Here is a 21,378-nt window from a genome sequence, read left to right on the forward strand (position 1 = left end):
ACAGTGCCTTGTTGGCAAATTGCGTCCATGACTTCGTGGGATCTGAGGCACACTTGAACCCCTACCATCAGCTCTACCAACTGAAATCGGTACACATCTGACCAGGCCACTGTTTCCCAGTCGCTTAGGGTCCAACCGATGTGGTTTCGAACTGAGGAGAGGGGCTGCAGGCGATGTCGTGCTGTTAGCGAAGGCACTCGCGTCGGTCATCTGTTGCCAAAGCCCGTCCTAACGGATCCTTCGTCTACGCCCCACATTGATTTATGCGGTTATTTCAAGCAGTATTGTTTGTCTGTTAACACTGACAGCTCCTTACGCCAACTCCTGTGCTTTCGATCGTTAAGTGAAAGCCATCCGGCCATGCGTTGTCCGTGGTGTGAGGTAACATCTGAAATTTGGTATTCTCGGCACTGTCATGACACTGTGAATCTCGGAATATTGAATTCCCTATCGATTTCCTAAATGGAACGTCCCATAATCTAGCTCCAACTACCCTTCCGCATTCAAAGTCCGCTAATTTCCATTGTGCGGCCATAATCACGATGGAAACCTTCACACGAACCAACTGTGTACAAATTATAGCTCCGATAATGGTTCAAATGGCTCCGAGCACTATGGGACTTAACTTCTGAGGTCATCAGTCCCCTAGAACTCAGAACTACTTATACCTAACTAAGTACGTCACACACAGCCATGCCCGAGGCAGGATTCGAACCTGCGACCGTAGCGGTCGCGCGGTTCCAGACTGTAGCGCCTAGAACCGCTCGGCCACTACGGCCGGCGCTCCGATAATGCATTGCTCTTTTGCACCGTATTTAAGCGATATTACCGCCATCTGTATTATGTACATATAGCTATCCTATGACTTTTGTCGCCTTAGTGTACAGGGAAACGGATAACTAGTTTCGACAGTTCCCTGTCAACTTCAGATCATAATCCAAAAATGGGAGGCTACGTTCGAATCACGGATGTACTTAAGACTTCGTACATCTTTGATACTCCAATAGGACAGCATAATGTGCAAGTAGTGAGGCGGTTTCGAGAAAGTCGGAAGGGAAGTACATCGCCTCTGTGGTGTACAGGTGCGTTGCTACCCGCACGAGCTGCCGGCGTTGCGTTCAAGTTCCATAATCGGTGGACCGCAGGATCGAGTCCCGCTCATTTTTCTAGTCTTTGTTTTTTCAACACTAGTCTTATTATTTCGTACATATTACATTTGAAAGTGCTATGGTGAAAAGACTTGTGTTTTTGCATGAACTTTCATTCAATTTCCAATGTTATTTGATTGATTACTAATTGTTGTTATTACAACAAATATTATGGGACTTTTATTTCTATAGGCAGTTTTAAAACTTTATCAAGCGCCTGTAGACTTGTTCATAGTTGATTGACAACGAACGAGAAATTGCTTCTCGCGAAGATTATATTAAAATACATTCAATCGTACGTCGCCAATTTTCGGCGCCAACCTTTACGAAAATGTTGCGATATGCATGGATTGTACCCAAATTGTCACAACAAAGAGATATTTCTGAAAATATCAGCGAGATTTGTTTTTCCTTAGAAACTCTGAAGATTCCTTGTACATGGAAAATTTCATTCGTTCATTCATTCAGTGTATTAATAGTTACACATTTTAATTTATATTTTCCGTGTCTATATGAGAAATATCATCTTGCAGCTTGTAATGTCGAAAGCACATTGGACGATTACCCGTATACATTAACCTCATATTCTGGTATATAACTCATTGTGTTACTGAATAAAGTTACTTTCACCTTTATTTATCGATGTTTGACTTTGCTTCCCAAGCCTGTCCTTCGTCTTTGGAACCTGTGTTTGCAGTTCGAAGCGTCCAGGTGCAAAGCAGTTCTCGGTACGTTACCCGATTGCAGGTATAAGGGATTTCGGAAATCACAAGAGGCATAAATTGACTTGCCGATTATTATAAATATATTTGTTGCGATTGTAAAAATTAGCAAACAGCTAAATAAAATTGAAAATTAATAAAAGTTCATACAAATACGCGTGTCTTTTCATCATCTTACCTTTCAAGTGTAATACGTATGAAAAATAAGACTAGTATTGAAAAAAATTAATTAAAAAAGTTAGCGGGACTCAATCCAACGATCCACCAGTTATGGACCTTGAACACACGTCCTGCGCCATTTGATGCCAAGAGTCGCAACGCACCAGTACGTCAGTGACACGTAAAACTTTTCTTGCCATATTCTAGAAATCGCTTAAGTAATACGTCTTACTAATTACACCTTATGTTGACCTAATTGGCTACTAAAAGTTTACAAAGTTCGAAGTAAATCCGCCATCATAACGTCGTGATCTCCCCTTGTAAGTTAAGACTTCCGCCAATTGGTTATTAACAAAGCATGGGAGAGTCGGCTTCGAACTCGTGCTTGTAGCATGTGAGTGTATAGTAATTACAGATCAGCATTGTTGTCGTGCATTCAGAGTGACGTAGAAAACAGTCATGGTGTCACCAGACAGTCTAAAGGACTTTTCGTTAGTCGTCATAGTTACTGTGCTGCATGAAAGTAAGTAAACTATTGCATGAAATTTAAAGGAGTTTGCAGAGGTAAAATCGCATAACGTAGACTTCGTGTTTGGTTCATTTTAGGTCATACATTAATGTAGGTGAAGTGTTGCCAGCATATCGAAATTGTATTTAAAGCTGAGAGTAGAACAATAGTTCTTTCCGTTCTCGAGATATTGTTCTTATGTTGGGTGACGGGTCATGCTCAACGCGCCTAGTTCAGTCCCTACTCATCGGGAAGAATGTGGTCGTAACAATCGTCATATTTCATAAACGGTTCAACATATGAAAACGAGTTTTTTTGCAAATGATAGCATGCAAAGAGACTTTTTAATTCACCAAGATACGGAAGTAACTATAGGTTTTTTTGATGAAGCGATATACTTTTTTTAACAGCTTGTAATATCTGGTCAATGAAGCATGCCGTGGTATGATACACGCCAGCATTTACGGTGTTCTGTGTGGTCTACTGAGCTTTACTCGACACCTATTGTTTTGTCACAAGATGTAATGGCTTTGTAGTTACATTTTTTAATTATTTCAGTTTGCATCGAGATTTTTGTTTATTTCAAACGGTTAAAATGTTTTGTAGTACTTGTAATCACATCAGTATTTGTTTGCTGTCGTCCTCAGTGCAAAACGTCGTTTGATGCATCTCTCCAAGCTAGTCCATCTGGTGCAGGCCTCTTCATCTCTCTACAGCTACAACAAACTATATCCATTAGAAACTGCTTTACCGAGCAAGGTAGTGCAGTGGGTAGCACACTGGACTCTCTTTCGGAAGGACGACGTATCAAACCCGCATCCGGCCATCCCGATTTAGATTTTCCGTGATTTTCCTAAATCGATTCAGGCAAATGCCGGGATGGTTCCTTTGAAAGGGCACGGCCGGTTTCCTTCCACATTATTCCCTAATCTGATGGGACCGATAACCTCGCTGTTTGGTTCCCACCCCCAAATCAATCAATCAATCAACCAACCAACCAACCAACCAACCAACCTGCGTGCTTGTTTTAGACAAGTCTTGGTCTCCCTCTACAGTTTTTAACTCCCACACTTCCTCCTATCGCCCAACTGACGATTTCTTTACACTTCATGCTATCACCCAACAATCAGTCCCTTCTTTTGGTCAGATTATGCCATAAATTCCATTTCCCTCCAGTTCGGTGGAGTACCTTTTCATTAGTTATTTGAGCTACCCAGCTATTTTTCAGCATTATTCTGTAGATCACATTTCCAAAGATCCTATTTGTTTCTTCACTGAACTGTTTTAGTGTTCACATGACTTCCTAACACTTAAATTTATTTTAGATGTTAATAAATTATTCCTTTTCAGAAATTGTTCTCTTAATATTACCAGTTTGCATTTTACATCCTCTCTAGTTCTGCCTTCTCAATTACTGCTTCAACTGCAGTCTGGTTTCTGTACAAGTTGTATAGCGTGTCAAGCGAAGGAGTCTTCGATTTCAAAATAAATTATTACGAAAACCAAGGTCGATAGACGAGTGCAACAAATGGCGTGTTTATTGTGATAGCTGTAAGAATTTTATACAGAAGTTTCTAAATAGTTAGAAAGACTGCTAACTGGTGGAGTTGTAATCGCAATATGTAGTATAAGTAAACAGCTCAGAGCGGTCAGTTTCGCCATTGTAACTGGAAAGGAGATTTGTGCATTGAAGGAAGAAGTTGAAATCATGTTTTTCATTGAAAGCGTTTTTCTGGTACTGGAACGCCGGAAAACACCCTTGCAGAATATGAACTACATGGTTAGTGAAAAATAAAGACTTTCCTTGTAAGTCATCGTCTTGGGACACTGGCCAACAAAGCATATTAGAGATTCAAAATGGTTCAAATGGCTCTGAGCGCTATGGGACTTAACATCGGAGGTCATCAGTCCCCTAGAACTCAGAACTACTTAAACCTAACTAACCCAAGGATATCACACACATCCATGCCCGAGGTAGGATTCGAATCTGTTACCATAGCAGTCGCGCGGCTCCAGACTGAAGCGCCTAGAACCGCTCGGCCACCGCGGCCGGCATTAGAGATTCGAAAGGTGGGTAGTCTCAGGACAGTGCTTGCTTATCCATGTGTTAAAATGGATGACAAAGATCATGCTTGGGAGCGTTCATGCCTACATGCACGTTCAAGTCCATTCCTCGTGCTCAAATAGAACCTCTACATACCATATAACATTAATCGGGACTTAACTGAATAGTGTGTTAAAAATGATTCTCTGGTACATGTGACTGACTAATCAGTGATAAAAGAACGGAAGAAACCAGTCACTTTGAAAACAAGTAAATGTTGGTTTATAGTAAAATAAATGCCGTGTGGCTAGGACCTCCCGTCTGGTAGACCGGTCGCCTGCTGTGTTGATTAGAAGAAATAATTTGTGTTTTACGTCTTGAGTTGCAGTAATGACATCGAGCGAAGTGGCAATGTGCTAAGACACTGAGCTTACCTTCGGCAGGCTGACGTTCCAAATTCGATTGCGGCCAACCTGATTTAGATTTCCCTCTGTTTTCCCTAAAGCGCTTAAGACAAATGATGGGGTCGTTCCCTTGAAAAAGACAAGTTCGATTTCCTACATGCTTCCCCAGTCCGGGCCTTCACTTCGTCTCTAATGGCCTCATCGCTGACGGAACGTTGAACCTTCCTTTTTCCTTTGCATTAACGGTATACAAATGCCCTATGTTTTGGCAGCCCCCCTCCTCAAGATTAAGCAATGAAACAATAGTAAAGGGAAGAAATACGAAACCGAAATATACCAGACGCCATCGTTCCTCCGGCAACCTCAGTGCGCGTTTGCTATAGACGGGGACCTAGAATACACTTAAGCGCGCCTGGAATGTTTTGGATTGGTGGCAAGTCCGGATACCTCACTGCCTAAGGAAAGTTGAGGCGGGATGTGTCGACACGAGCATTATTATGTTACATGATAGTGTTCGTCTGCTTCGATGGAATGAAAGGAGCTGAGGTTGAAGTTTGCTTTAGGTCCTCAACCTGTGGACGTTGTTTCCTTCAGTGGCATTATTATTGTCTCTCTGCCGTTGGCAGGAGCGGTCTGTGGGAAAGAAAGGATGTTGTAAGTTTTGGCTGATGTTCATACCCAGATGACTAACTTCTAATACGATACATCGCTTGCGCGGCGTGGAATGCAAGCTTGTAGTTACTTTGGTTGTCAGCACGCAATTGAACAGCAGTGCCACATTTGATTGTACGAAAAAACAAATTTCAATAACAGGCTATACTCGTTTTTTTGGAAAATAAATAAAACTGCGCATTCATTGCACAAAGAAGGATCGTAGAAGCTGCGTGCCTCCGAGTTCGCATGTTAAGTTTTTGCGTCGTAGTACGGAGAAACAGGGGAATTGCCAGTGCTAGGTAAATTGCCAGTGCTAGGGTATAATTGGCTCTTCACCTGCACAGCATGTCACGCCCCCATTTCGTAATACGTGTAGCAGTTCAGCTTTTTCAGTATTTGTCGTAGTTGCTGGCGTTAATTCTCGTGTTTATGAGGCATAAGCCTCGTCCTGCCATTATGCATTACATCATTCAGCTCCGCTAAGCTTTTAGCGATAGTAAGCACGGACTAGTGGACCTGAGCAGTTCGACTGTACAGAGAGCGTTTTAAAGTATTTCAAGCACGATCTTGATGACTGCTATCTGACCTTGTGTTCTCCGAGCAGGATTCATCACTTTCCGATGTACGCTAGTGCTATTAGCACTTTTCTGAACACCAAGATTTCATTTTTATTTATTTATTTATTCTCATGTTATGTGTTTCTGTTCAAATGGCTCTGAGCACTATGGGACTTAACATCTGAGGTCATCATTCCCCTAGAACTTAGAAGTAATTAAACCTAACTAACCTAAGGACATCACACACATCCATGCCCGAGGCAGGATTCGAACCTGCGACCGACGCGGTCGCGCGGTTCCAGACTGAAGCGCCTAGAACCGCTCGGCCATACCGGCCGGCTTATGTTTCTGCCCGCATCTCGTGGTCGTGCGGTAGCGTTCTCGCTTCCCACGCCCGGGTTCGATTCCCGGCGGGGTCAGGGATTTTCTCTGCCTCGTGATGGCTGGGTGTTGTGTGCTGTCCTTAGGTTAGTTAGGTTTAAGTAGTTCTAAGTTCTAGGGGACTGATGACCATAGATGTTAAGTCCCATAGTGCTCAGAGCCATTTGAACCATTTGAACCTTATGTTTCTGTAAAGGCTTGTTCGTGCACTTGGAGCATGTGTTCAGAGTCTGTATTGTCTGCAGTGTTAAGCATTCTTGCCTTTTCCCGACGTATCGCCATCTTAATTTTAGTTTAATAGTTTATTGCATATTGATGTGCTTATTGAGCAACAAGAGTGAAAGGATTTCTGTTATTGTCTCTTTCGTAAGGGTAATCGTTCCTGAGCTGTTCTACAAGTACGTATTCTGTGATACTGATGTCGATGTTTGTCCTGCTATTCTATTATAGAAAGTGTCCAGGTTACACATATAATAATATAAAGGTAATAATTTGAGACGTAATTGAAATACATACTGGCGGTTTGCTTCTGCTAACTCAAAATGTTTTCTTTGTTTGCTTGCGGTGGCTGGTGCCGCGTGCGCAAGCGCGATGCTTTGTTGACGTAATGCGCGTCGCTAGCCTGTGGCCACCACAGACAGCTGTTCGTGTGCCTTCTCTCGCGGAGCTGAAGTCTGTTACATTGGTACAACATCGTTTTCGGCGTGAGTATGGACTGCGACCAACTGACGATGTTCCCACTTGACGTACCGATCAAGAGATGGGACAAGCGGCTGCGGGAAACTTTTGAGTTTGCTTTCGATGTCGGGCCACCATGCTAAGCACGCATTTGCAGAGGCCACTGTTGAATTAACCCATACAGCCTTCCGAGTCCTCGCAGGTCAGTCCGACAAGCAAGTCAAGAATGAAGTAAACCAGACACCAGCTCGTGATTACCAGATGTGGACCATCGCATTCGTACAGCTACCGCAAATGTTACTCCTGGAATGCTACATAACGTTTTTAGAAAAGTGAACAATGGATGAGATGTCTATTCCGCCACTAATGGCGTGTATTTCGTAGTGTATTAATTGATTAAAAACATTTTGAATTGTCGTACTTGTGAAACATGCCGCTAAGAAATATCTCGATTACTTCAAAAGGTATTAAATTTTATGTTAGTATATGCTTAGCCTGGACAACTTGTATGTACAGTGTCTCAAGAAGCATTTGTTCGTAATTCCATTAACTCTATTGGCACCGATTTCGCTTTGTGCTGGAGCAAGAGCGGAATATGATACTCGGGTTTCTGAACTCTGGCCAGCCGAAACAAGAGGGGCGGCTGAGTCCGTAGTCGTACTGCCGGTCCGCCAGAGACGCCGCGCTCGCCGTCAGCAGGTGCGACGCAAGGTCGCCGCCGCGCCGCGCCGGCACAGATCGATCCCTCGTCTGCGCTCACGCCGGAAGCTGCCAACGCAGCGGCGCTCAGCTGTTTGCCAGCGCGAGCCCGCGGCGCGCCCGGACTGCTGCTTCGTCTTGCAACAAAACTACACTGACGTCGCACACATTTCAGTGATGACGTAGCGACATTATCCAGGTGCAGCTCTACATCTACACCGTTACTCTGCCTGGCAGAGGGTTCATAGAACCATTTTCATACCACTTCTCTGCCATTCCACTCTTGAATGGCGCGTGGGAAAAAAGAACACCTAAATTTTTCCGTTCGAGCTCTGATTTCTCTTATTTTACTATGATGATCATTTCTCCCTACGTACGTGGGTGTCAACAGAATATTTTTGCATTCGGAAGAGAAAGTTGGTGATTTAAATTTCGTAAATAGATTTCGCCGCAAGGAAAACCGCCTTTGTTTCAGTGACTGCCACCGCAACTGTCGGTGAGAATGCGCCGCACTCGTTCCCCGAAAGATCGTGATTCAAAATTTGACGTGGTCTTCTCGATTTACGGTATTTTTGTCGGGGCTCAGCGTGTCATTGAGATCTAGATTTGGTCGGTCGTCTCTTGTATAGCTTAGCCAAGCTACGCTCACCAAAACATACTCACAGAAGCGTACTAAGCCATAAGAATATCTACACTGGTGTCCAAAATTAAAGCAACAAACCACTATTTCCCCTTCCTGCGTCTAATTCACGATATAATCATACAAATCGTCAATCAGATATCCGTACGGTGGTGTCCTGCACGGAAGGTGGCATTCTGGTAAACGGACAACCACGCCAACGATGACGTCAGGGCACCTATGAAAACTGGTTGCTTATTACTTCATTATACCACTGAACAATGCTTTTCCCCCAATGGTGATGCTGTGTTCCAAGACGACAGAGCCCCTGTTCACACATCCCGCATCGTCCGGAACTGGTTTCATCAACAGGAGGATGAGTTGTCGCATCTCCCGCGACCATCACAGTAACCGGATCTCAGTATCACTGTGCTTTTGTGATGTACTTTGGAGAGAAGGGTACGTGGTCGCTGTCCACCTTCCTCGTCGCTGTCTGCACTTGCCACTATTTTGCAGGAGGAATAGTATAAGATTCCCTTGAAAACCGTACACGGCCTGTATTTATCTGTTCCCAGACTACTGGAAGCTGTTTTGAATGACACCGAGTTTCCTGTACTGCAGTAGGCAAGGTAATGTGTTGTGAATTTGGTCGTTCCGTATTTTTGCCCCACAACTGTATCTACAGTCCTAACACATTGACATCCACGCGGCACAGTTCCGCAGCACGCCATTAGGCTTGTCAAAATATGATGGAGTAGCCCATTAATGAAGTACAAATGGTCGGAGGCCATTTTGTTTTGGGTCCTCTAGCGGGGTGTTGCGGTACTGTGGAGCGAGGATTTCAGTGTGTGCCAGGGCTACAGATAAAGACACTGCTCAGAGGTGACCGTTAAAACTTTATGACTACCCCTTGTAAAACAGGGAAGTGGGGGCATGTTAGTGCTTATTTTCTAAGTTTCTGTTACAATTTGTCGTACTCACACCGGTACTTTTTGTGTTGCAAAATGATGTGATTGATATCAGTTGTTTGAAATGCATTGTCACGGAAATACGGCTTCATCAGTCCGAGATCAACATATTCGAATCTCCAGCCCAGGAATGTGGCACTGACGGTGTTCATGTGAATGGAAATGTAGGTACTGAATGGAGGGGAGTACTTTGAGAAACTGCAAGGTGAATATTTGGAACGCCAGACACAGCCATAGGATCGGGTACATCTCTTATTCCCCCCCCCCCCCCCCCTCAGTGGTCACATGTTGCAGTCTCAAGGTGGAGTGAATAAAGTGAAAAATAAAAAGCAGTAAGGTGTCAAGTGTGTTTCTTGGGGGTTACTGCCACTCGTCCGCGAAGAAAATCTCTTAGGAGCTTCATACGACGCTCGTGATACATTTATTAGCGTAGTCGAGACGACAGCATAGGGGAACTCCCTGCAGACCTTGGATGGAACAACTGCTGTAGAAATTCTTGGAGTAAAAGCGTTTGCTGTCTATGTTACTTCCCACGTTCCGTCGCATGAGAAGCCGGGAGGCAGTCGGCGGAGCTTGTATTGTCTTTTTTTGTACCGTACGGTGCTTTTAGTCCGTTATGTGTAGAACGTAAGTAATGAAATCGCAGTTTATATTCTTGCCTTATGCTCAAGTAAAGGTGTCCTGGCCGTCTCTTTTTCTAAAGCGTACAAATTCTTTGATGACTTTGGAAAGGGCCTTTATTTATACCTGGAATGCATAAGTTTACTTCTTCATTACTGAATTGCTTCCATTCGAACTTCATTGAGCCGTTTGTTGACACAACTTCCATTTCGTAGCATTCGAGTCATTTCAGATTGGTACGTATCGTCTAAGTCTGTTAATATTTCTAACGAAATTATTGTAGGAAGCTTTTAATACTAGCTTCTCGAATAGTAACTGAGAATGACTCTTTCAGCAAAGTTATCAAGTGCCAGATAACAGTGCGTATTGTCTTTTTCGCTTTTATCATATGATCCCTGCTAATCTACTTGTATCACACTCTTGCGTTAACGCACATGTTCTTATAAGTTTTGTTCTTATGTGTTACTTACAGAGGAAATAATTTAAAAGTTACATTTCTGAATGGTTTATTTCACTGTAGAAATAGTAACTGCGCTCCCACATCACTAGTACTGAACTGAATCAAAATTCGTAGCGTGATACATGCTCGACAGAAAGTAGAGAGAACTAGTGGAATGCAGATGTTTCGCACAGTAGCACTCGTCAGCTGTGGATTAATATCAGACAGAACCAGCAAACCGATTCTGTGTATTGTCTGTGGTCTCGGAAGATGTTAATGTTCGTCTCGAAACAATCGCTATGAGTTATTGCATTCTTCCTCAAGTTCCCGAAGGCGAAAGTACTGCATTAACGTTACTCTCTAGCTACTGGTAAAAAAAAAAAAATGGTTCTGAGCACTATGGGACTTAACTTCTGTGGTCATCAGTGCCCTAGAACTTAGAACTACTTAAACCTAACTAACCTAAGGACATCACACACATCCATGCCCGAGGCAGGATTCGAACCTGCGACCGTAGCGGTCACGCGGTTCCAGACTGAAGCGCCTTCAACCGCACGGCCACACCGGCCGGCGCTACTGGTAAGACAGCGTAATTTGTTAAATTAAATGCCTTGCGAGAAACGGTATCACTTATTCAGACTTGACGCTCTTAACTTCCTGTATCACCAAACACGGTGCGATTTTCATTAATAATCTTAGTTTTCAAAATTTCGCTTCTCCTATTCAAACTTGTGTTTTAATTTACTAACAGCAGCACACCAGGAAAGTACCAGTTAGGGGTACATACTTTCTGAGAGACGAATAGTGAGTGATGCATGTAACTGTTGCAATCTCGCGTTCCACGACCGGGAACGACAAGCGTGCATATAGCGCACGTGATCCATATTTTACGCTAGCTGTGGTAACCGGGGTCCGCAGCTTGTGGTCGTGCGGCAGCGTTCTCGCTTCCTACGCCCGGGTTCCCGGGTTCGATTCCCGGCGGGGTCAGGGATTTTCTCTGCCTCGTGATGACTGGGTGTTGTGTGCTGTCCTTAGGTTAGTTAGGTTTAAGTAGTTCTAAGTTCTAGGGGACTGATAACCATAGATGTTATGTCCCATAGTGCTCAGAGCCATTTTTTTTGTGGTACCCGGCTTCGCTCAGGATGTTGATATAAGATTGTGTGGTAGTAGGAATAAAAGGATAAACTTTAGGAGGTAAAAGAAATTATTGGAAACATTGTAACTACTGACAATACTTGTTAAAGTACAAGAGGTAATTTTTATTGAAAACAAGTTCTAACTATTTACTATACTTGTTTATAACAACATTTTTCATTTTGCTATCCGGGGTGTATATGTACAAATTTTTGTAATTTCCTACTCGAGAGCAAGCTACGTATAGCTGACCATGAGAGAAGCAGGAGTATTTGAGGTTGATGCTGTAATATTTTTAAGTTGGTGCTTGCGCTTTGTTAGCTGTAAAACTGTAGACAAATTTAATTGGAAATTACAGTCTTTTAAACTGACGTTCGAACCCACAATGGGCCTTTCTTTATATATTCATACCAGTGGAGTAGCCCCACTAGTGACGAATTCCAGAACATACTGGAATGATTCACAATGTTCCAGAATATTCCACAACATTCGAGAGTGTTCTGGAGTGTTCCACGATGATCTGGGCTGCTCCGGAATCTACCCGAACGTTCTGGAATCTTCACGAATGTTTCAGACTATTCCCGAACATTCCAGAACACCCCGGATATCGTAGAACAGTCCGGAATGTTGTGAAAAGTTCTCGAATACTCTGAAATGTTCTAGAAATTTTTAAAGGGCGAAAATTACCAGCCCTTATATCTTGAAAAGCACGCCCTTCAGATGAAAACGGGAACCTTCTTCATGGATGTGGTTAGTGGGCTACCACACCATATAACTCCCTTGATCGTAGCGGGACTCGTTCCTGAATTTTAGCGGCATGCACGTTGTACCCTCACAGATATAATGTGTATTGATTATTCCTTTCATTATTACTTTCTGTTTGTTTAGCGAACATCTCAACCTTCAGAAACTGTGCGCTGACCTTTGCTCGCAAGTATCGGAGATACAGTTGAATGTGATGTTGTGTATGGTACTGGTTCGTCTGATGTAATATTGCGACACAATAGACAACTGCCATGCTCTGGAGACTCAGTCAGTGCGCTCAGTATTCGCGTATTCGTCTCCAGCGGAACTAATATGTGCCAAAAGTCGATCTTAAACCGTGTTAGACATTTTTTCTAGTTTTCAAACTCTGTGCCCGCGTTTGCATAAAATATGATTAAAGAGTCCACCTTATGCAAAAACGCAGTTCTATATTTATTTTTACCCCTTCGTGTGTCGCGAAAGTTGAGGTCTTCTCACTCCCAGGCCACAGACCGCCGTTTATTTCCTTTCTCGTCATTTAGTTTTTCTGTGACACTACACATTTCAGCCACAGATGTACAGTTTATGCAGCATGTCGTTTTGGTTGTAATGAGGCTATTCTGAGTTTTGTGAGATAAGCTCTTTATGCTTTTGATTTAATACTGTTGCTCTTTATCTTTTTCGTAGAGACATCTTCCTCTTGTTTCTTTAATGGTTAAGGAATAAAGCGGTGAGGAAGAAACGTCGTGTCAGAATGGCTCGTAGGGGCATTTCCCTTGGAAGACAAGGTTCTGAGTTCGGCAGAAGTTTCATATTGCCGGAGAGTTGACTATTTTTGACTCACGCGTTGCACGCAGAGGTTCAAGTTGGTAACGTTAAGTTTGTGTTGGCGTGTGTTGCAGCAACAACCGCCAGATGCGGAACAAGGCGGAGAAGCAGCGGAGGGACAAGTTGAACAGCTTGATCACCGAGCTGGCGCACCTGGTGCCCATGGTGGCGCAGTCGCCGCGCCGCATGGACAAGACCTCCATCCTGCGCCTCAGCGCCACCTTCCTACGCATGTACCGCTGCCTGCGTGAGTACCGACCAACCATTTCTCTCTGTCTCTCTCTGCTTGCTAACCGCAAGACTTTCCCCGATGTTTCAGAGACAGCGGCAACGATTGGTGGTTGTTGTTAATGGTGGTGGTGGTTATACGGCCCCACCCTGCACAGACAACCACCCTTGTTAAAATAACCAAAACGTTTAGGCACTAGATAGGCACAGTGACAGGTAAGGGGAGAGAAAACTTGCACAGCAGAAATCAACACCTTAGTTTCGCTCAGTTGTACTCGAGAAGCATCTCCTATGTTAGCTCTGTCGTGGAAGTATGTCACTCGACTTTACAGGTAAGACTACACCCAAGATAACCAGCGGGCCTGAACTTCTGTATTGGAAATATCGTCTGTCCGGGTGACAACGTTGACATTTTTACTTGCAAGTATAATTTTCATGATACATCCCACACCACGTACCACTGCGAAGATATTGTGCGTTACAGAAATGCCACAGATGCTATTTGTGGTTTGACGGGCTAGTAGTAGAAAATGGTTTAATCAGCGATAACCTCTCAACCACACCACAACAATATATATCGCCACATAACTGGAATACCAACGTATTGATAAGTTTTAAAATTCTCCCACTTACCATAATTGTGAATACGCTTATCCCACTACGGGACAAGACGTTCCATGCCTTCATGGTGTAATGTTTGCAGTCCGATACGGAACCGTGACTGTACACAGGCATGTACCTTTTCGTCCGAACCAAATCGACAGCCACGTATGTCCATCTTCCGGCCTCCAAAACACGGAATTTGCACGGGGAGAGATCGGGACTGTATGGCGAACGTGTAATGGCTTCCCAGCGAGACTTGTACAGTGTAGTCGGAACAACTTGGGCAACATGTGGGCGGGTATTTTGTTGGCAGTGTCTTTCGACTACGCTGCAGAAATCTCGGTGGGAAGCCATTACACGTTCTCCGTACAGTCCCGATCTTTCTCCTTTCCACATTTTTAAGCCGTGAAGTGAAGAAAGACACTCGTGGCTGTCATTTTCCTTCAGACGAACATGTACTCCTCTGGGTACAATCACGGTTCCGTAGGCAGCCGCAAACATTTTTCCATGAAGGCATTGACCATCTTCTCTCACAGTGGAATAAAAGTATTCACAATTATGACGATCTATCGGGCAACAAGAAACCTTTCGAAAGGGGAGCTAGTTTCCTCAGAATCGCCTGCTGCAGCCGTCCTAGCGTGTCACGTTGACCAGCAACATTCAAGAACTGTCCATGGGTCAAGTGGTCAACCTGCTGTACACGCTGCATATCCCAAAAGATTGGCAATGACTTTCATCGAGCGTATCGTTGTTCATCGGAAGACGAACGTTGTTTCCATGACATTGGTGCTTTCTTCGTCTGGGGCGCCAAATACGCGTTTTGTCCTCTGGGAATATATGGTGCAAAAATGAAACACCTTCCTCCCGATAGCTCGTTAAATGCTTGCCTTTATTCTCTTCTGAAAGTAGCTGCGACATCCAACTTGAACACGTCTTTCAATTGTCGATAGACAGTGCACTGCTAATGCAAGTATAGAATTCGTTGTAATCTGCATCACATGAATATGATCATCGGCTTGAAGCAACCCTTCGAACCGTCACGCGTTGTCATCTGAGTTGTGCATGCTTGGCTGCCCTGATTTTTATTCGTCTTGCACGTCTCTTCCGCGTTTATAAAATTCCAATGCCACTCCTGTTTTTTGTGACATAACACTCTCTTCGTAATCTCTCACTAGCTACCACAAGTGCTGCTGATATAATGTTGTTCGCTAGTGATACGGCCTATCTGTAAACTAGATGAGCGTTCTTGCTGGTGAAAGGATCATTCGGACGTGAGAATACACTAGAGCTGCCGTGGAAGCAGACTAAGGACATTTTTCATTTAGCAGTGCAGTGCAGCGTGAAGTGACAGAAGTCGAGTCTTCTCGAGTGTATTTCTTGTGATAGGTAGGATTAGTTTCATTTCTGACACCATACCTGAATTTATCTCTATATTTACTTGACATTTAAAAGATATTGGAACGTATGCTATCGCTAAATATGTGTCTTGGTGACTACTGTTCTGTAAAATATAAGTTAAAACCTTTACGGAATAGCTGTGCAGTACAGTTCCAAAAATTTCTTCAAATGGGTATATTCATTTTTGATCTCCCATCCTTATTCGGGATGATTTGATGCGCCCTGTCACGAGTCCCTGTCCTCTGACAATCTCGTAATCTCCGAGTAGCACTTACACCCAACACCGTTGATTATTCATTGGGTATCTCTGTTCTGTGGCACAATTTTTACCTCTACCATGTGGGTTATTTTCTGAGGTCTTAACATGTCCTATCACCCTGTCCCTTCTTTTCGGATTAGAAGCTATAAAATGCATTATTTTCTGAAGAAAATACCGGCGGGGTCAGGGATTTTCTCTGCCTCGTGATGACTGGGTGTTGTGTGATGTCCTTAGGTTAGTTAGGTTTAAGTAGTTCTAAGTTCTAGGGGACTGATGACAATAGATGTTAAGTCCCATAGTGCTCAGAGCCATTTTTGAAGAAAATACACTGTACACCATTTACTTGTGTACAGATTTTTCTTGTAAGAAACAACCTTAAATACTTTTAAATAATTTCTCCATAAGGATTTAAAAAGCTTAGCGGAATCTGTCAATGCCTTTAGGAGAAGATTTTGGACATACACATTTTAAATTTCGCCATAATTATTGATTTACATTCGTATCTTAATTTAACGTGCTTAGAGGAAAATAAATTCTCCCGGGACTTCTTTCTGGCTGAATCAATTGCGCTGCCGATTATTTAAAAAGCGCACTGTGGAGGACTTAGTGTGACGACCTGGTGGAACTCCCCGTTGCTCCGAGCGGTGTAGCTGGACGAGGGGAGAGGAGGTTGGTGTCACTCCCTTCAGTTTGCCGACACGCTACACCATGTTCCCAACCAGAGAACTCCATATGCCGATTACAATGCCGGGCCATTAGGTACATTTCTGAAATTGGGGCCCTCGTCTCCTGTCCTGTCAAAATTATGGAAACAATGTCATCGTATTCCTGCCCGTAGAGCTTATGTGACACTTTAGGTCACTTGAGTTTTGTGTGGCCAAATACCAGCAACTTCGGTATTGATCCAGCTCGGACTTTTCCAACCCTGAGTATTTCAAATTCAAGTACTCTCTCTCTCTCTCTCTCTCTCTCTCTCTCTCTCTCTCTCTCTCTCTCTCTGCAACCGTTCATGTAAAACCTTGACTATTGTGTTCATATTTGCTAGTTGAAACGTGCTCGGCGTCTAATTTTTGTTGTGATTGTCAGCTCCGGCTGGACGTGCACATTTTTCATCCAGTTGTGACAGCTTCCCTCTGTTTCACTTTCAGTAACATAACTGTGGACAGCTCAAGTACAGCAGGTGTTTTTACTGACGACTCTGGCAACGTTGCCCCTGGGAATGGGTTAGATTAAATTATATACTTACATGTACAAAAGCTTAAGAATAAATATAATGTTTTCAAATTAATTTTGTACATATTTATTTTAGTTTTTCCTCCGTCGTTCAGAGCATTTTTCATCAGTCTCAATGAAATAAGCTCTAGACGTTAAATTATTGCAATTAATACAATGAACGTGGTTTTTGTTTACACAAGGAAAATAATTTCCGCTCAGCTGGATCACGAATTGTACGGAGTGATTGAATCCATACATAATATTAATTATCTGTTAAGATTTGATTAGCTGTGTAACGATTGAAAGGAAGGCAGAAAATGCATCCTCCAACGCCTACATTTTGAAGCTTCATTTCGAAGCACTTTTCGCCCTTATAATACTGTTCTTACCGAAGCATGTAATATCTCATGACCATATTTGAGGCACTCATATTTTAATGAAACTGCTTCGTGATCGAGACTTTTCTTTTTACTGGAGGAAAGAAAATTATGAATGAAATTACTGTGGAAATGAGGGTATTGGAGATTAAAGTACAAGTTCCGGTTGGATCCAAATGGCGACGGACAGCCGGCCGGAGTGGCCGAGCGGTTCTAGGCGCTTCAGTCTGGAACCACGCGACCGCTACGGTCGCAGGTTCGAATCCTGCCTCGGGCATGGATGTGTGTGATGTCCGTAGGCTTGTTAGGTTTAAGTAGTTCTAAGTTCTAGGGGACTGATGGTCTCAGAAGTTAAGTCCCATAGTGCTCAGAGCCATTTTTTTTCCTCGCCAAGGGAACCACTACGGCGATTTAGGAGACCCGGGCGAAATCTAAATGTGACTGGATACGTGGGCTTAAACACCGCTCCTCGAGAAAGCACGTCCTGTGTCTTAATCACTGTGCCACATCGTTGATTTTTTTTCTTGTAGTTTGGTGCACTTATCTCATTCGCGCTCTTCCATTCTACAGCTCCTGTAAGATAATGTAAAGGGAAAAAATCTAGCTCACTACGTTACTATCATAATGGCACAATATCTAGAAGAATCTGGAGCTTATCCGGGAGGCTAGAGAGGGGGTAGGAAGTAGTCTTGTGAAGATTTTCATGGTCACCACAACTACACAGCCTGCTGAGCATCTCCTGATTTGTCGTTGTGATTTTACCATGATTCTCTTTTTATATTTATATTTTTTCCGAGCACAGACAGTAGTGCGATTGACGGGTAACGGAAAAGAAAGTCGCATGAACTATCCGATGTTGCGTCTCGCTAGGCAGTGAGGGAAAGAGAGATACAGTTACTTAACAGTTAGTGTTTGAAAGAAGTAAGAAATACAATATACCTGTGTAGCGACTCGTCTTTATGATCATGGAAGGCATGTTGTAACGAAATGACTCAAGCATGATGTGTTAAATATGTGCTGTACTAGTTTCTGTGTGTAGCACCACTTATTTCGAAATACTTGAACGACAATGCACCATTTAAAAAATGCGTAGTTTTAAACTTTGTTTTATACAGGCCAATCCACAATGTGAATCAGTTTTATCAGTACTTATTCCGACTAACGTATAGTCCGTCATAATTTGTAGGAAACAGTTGCTTTCATTGTGTGAAATACACTATGATGGATATCATATAACTTTGTTTTATTAATGCACATTATCAGTTTATTTTGAATAAGAAACAGCAGTACAGAGCATGAGGGTCAAAATCATTAATGGCAGTTTTTAAAGAATACAGAAACATTGTTGGGTGTGTCATGTCTTTTCCAGTTTAATCACCAGGGCAAGAAATGAGTGTAAAAACCGTCTTCAGTATTAACAGACCGCTTCAGCTGTATCTAGTATTTCATTTTTAGATCACTACCTCTTTCATGGCACTGAACATTTGCATAACAATAAACTAGGAAGGAATAACAAGCCTGAGACATGCAGTAATATGATAATTTTCTAAAATTATTTTAAAATTTAAATTTAAAAAAATTATGTAACTTTTACACGAAAATATTAAAATATTTATACCCACATAACTGAAACATTTGAACTGGAAAGCTCGAACTGTGTACCAAAATTCGTTGTCTGTCTGAACCAATCACCCCAACGACATACCGTGTTTTAGCGGTGTTTTGTTCTGACGGACAACGAATGTTGGTACACAGTTCCGAGCTTTTCAGCTCTAATGCTTCAATTATGTGAGTACAAATATTTTAATATTTTAACATAAGCTTTTAATAGTTTTTTTAAAAATAAATTTTATAATAATTCTAGAAAGTTATCGTTTCAGAGGATGTCTCAGGGCTGTTATTCCTTCCTGATTTATTGTCCTGAAGATAGTCACCTGAAGATGTGGCCTTTAGTACCATGAAACCGGTAGTGATCTAAAAGTAAAGGACTAAATACAGCAGAAGCTATTCGTTTATACCCAAGAAGAAGACCTATGGCTGTGGTTGTCCTACGTACAAGGATGTCTGCAGAGTGTGAAAACATATTTGAAGATTAGTACAGTATCTGGTAAACGGTTCGTATTGAGACTGTAAGTAAAGCTGCGAGCAGAGTTCTGGAAAATTCATTCCAAGTGGCGCGGAGAGAGTGGCAAATATTTCTGATTTGAACTTCCGATTCCGTTATTGCATTTTTGGTAGCTTCATCCTGCGACTCTTACCAAATTGACACGTAAGTGACCTTTGTGCGAGGTACTTGTGCAGGCGAAACTTGTACGATATTATTTCCACGTGCTTCTGATTTGAGGGCGAGATGCTAGCAATCGCGTGGAAATTTGTTTCCAGTTGCAGAGAGTCGAGCTCTTGAAATCAGAGTTAAGGGCCCAGTGAAATACAATGTGTGTGGGTTAGTAAGCGAAGGCCATTCCAGCCAGCGGAACCAGTTTGCAGATACGCTGAGGCCAGATTTATGGCGAGAGGATAGCTGAAGCACTCTCTCGGCGCTGCCGAGGACCCTGCTGTGTATCCTACCGTACTGTGGCAGTTGGACGCCCACGCGGTCATCCGCTGTTCGGCATTTGTAGCCGAATCCTCTTCACTGATGGTTTACTGAGGCTGCTTTGTAGTTTCGGTTCAGCGACGTTGTCTGTACAGAAAGGAAGAAAGACTGGGTTTTAACGTCCCGCTGATCACGATGTCGTCACCTGCTTCGATAGGGCTGGATGGGGAAGGAAATCGCCCGTATTCTATTCAAATGAACCATCCTGATATTAGTTGTAACAGATTTACGAGCACCACGGGAAACCTAAAGGAGGATTGACGGAAGGAAAGTGGAACTCTGGCATAAGGGTACGGCGGCTGTTACCCATGACAATGACGCAGCATTATTTCGACATTTCCTGTGATTTCATAGCGCAGTCTCTAAGCAGCCACGGTCTTTTTGCAGTAATAGCGCGTTACAGTGCGTTTAACCGCACGTCTGACGAGTACGACGTAGTATTAGGCGGTTGTTTAAGTGTCATGTGACATCCGTTTCTAGACTTGTAACTCAAGCACAATATTTCTTTTAATTTTTAAATTGGTAATGTTCATATTATTGTGGTCTTCATTGCGAAGACTGGTTTGATGCACCTCTCCATACTACTCTATCCTGTGAAAGCGCCTTTGTATCGGAATAACTGCTACAACCTACATCTTTCTGAATCTCTTTACTGTATTCATTTCGTGGTGTCCCTCTACGATTCCCCAACCCCCCTCACTCCTCCTCCTACACACACACACACACATATACACACACACACACATACACACACACACTTCCCTCCAGTACTAAATTGGGGATTCTTTGATGTCTCAGAATGTTTCCTATCAAGCGATCCCTTCTTTTAGTGAAGTTGTGCCACAGATTTCTTGTTTCCTCAGTTCGATTGAGTACCTCCTCGTTAGTTACGTGATCTAGCTATCTTATCTATAGCACCACGATTCAAAAGCTCCTTTTCTGTTCTTGTCTAAACTGTTTATGGTCCACGTTTTGCTTCCATACAAGGATACCCTTCAGCCACATAGCTTCAGAAAAGGCTTGCTAACACTATCTATATTCAATGTTGAGAAAAATCTCTTCTTGAGAAACTCTTTTCTTGTAATGTCCATACACTTTGTAGAAACTGACTGTACATTCGAAGTGATTTATTTTCTTGTAGATCCGTTTGAAATGACTATATAGCCCTGTTATCGGCAAGAAATTTAAAATGGATGTGTAGCTTACTCTAGGGGGGGGGGGGGGGGGAACAGCCACGAGGACTTCATCTTAAGCCGCGCCATGAGCGGCCGCCTAACAGTTACGTGTGGAGATTCTGCTTGATGACAGGGTTCAAATTCTTGCCAGAAAAGTCTGATACTATTGTGTAGTATTTCAACTGAAGCCTCAGTATTTCTCTGAAAAGGCACTGGGTAA

At 43.0% G+C, this 21,378-nt stretch overlaps 1 protein-coding gene across 3 annotated transcripts in view; it reads left to right on the plus strand.

Annotated features, from left to right (window-relative positions):
* The window catches only part of LOC124796417, a 523,416-nt gene that overhangs the window by 286,744 nt on the left and 215,294 nt on the right, over nucleotides 1-21,378 (plus strand). For all 3 annotated transcript variants that reach the window (XM_047260593.1, XM_047260592.1, XM_047260594.1), the window contains exon 2: nucleotides 13,382-13,554. In XM_047260593.1, coding sequence (XP_047116549.1) covers nucleotides 13,382-13,554 — 173 coding nt within the window. The remainder of the gene's footprint in view (nucleotides 1-13,381; nucleotides 13,555-21,378) is intronic.

This window comes from Schistocerca piceifrons, chromosome 4 (assembly GCF_021461385.2).
Source record: "Schistocerca piceifrons isolate TAMUIC-IGC-003096 chromosome 4, iqSchPice1.1, whole genome shotgun sequence".
Taxonomy (NCBI): Eukaryota; Metazoa; Arthropoda; class Insecta; order Orthoptera; family Acrididae; genus Schistocerca; species Schistocerca piceifrons.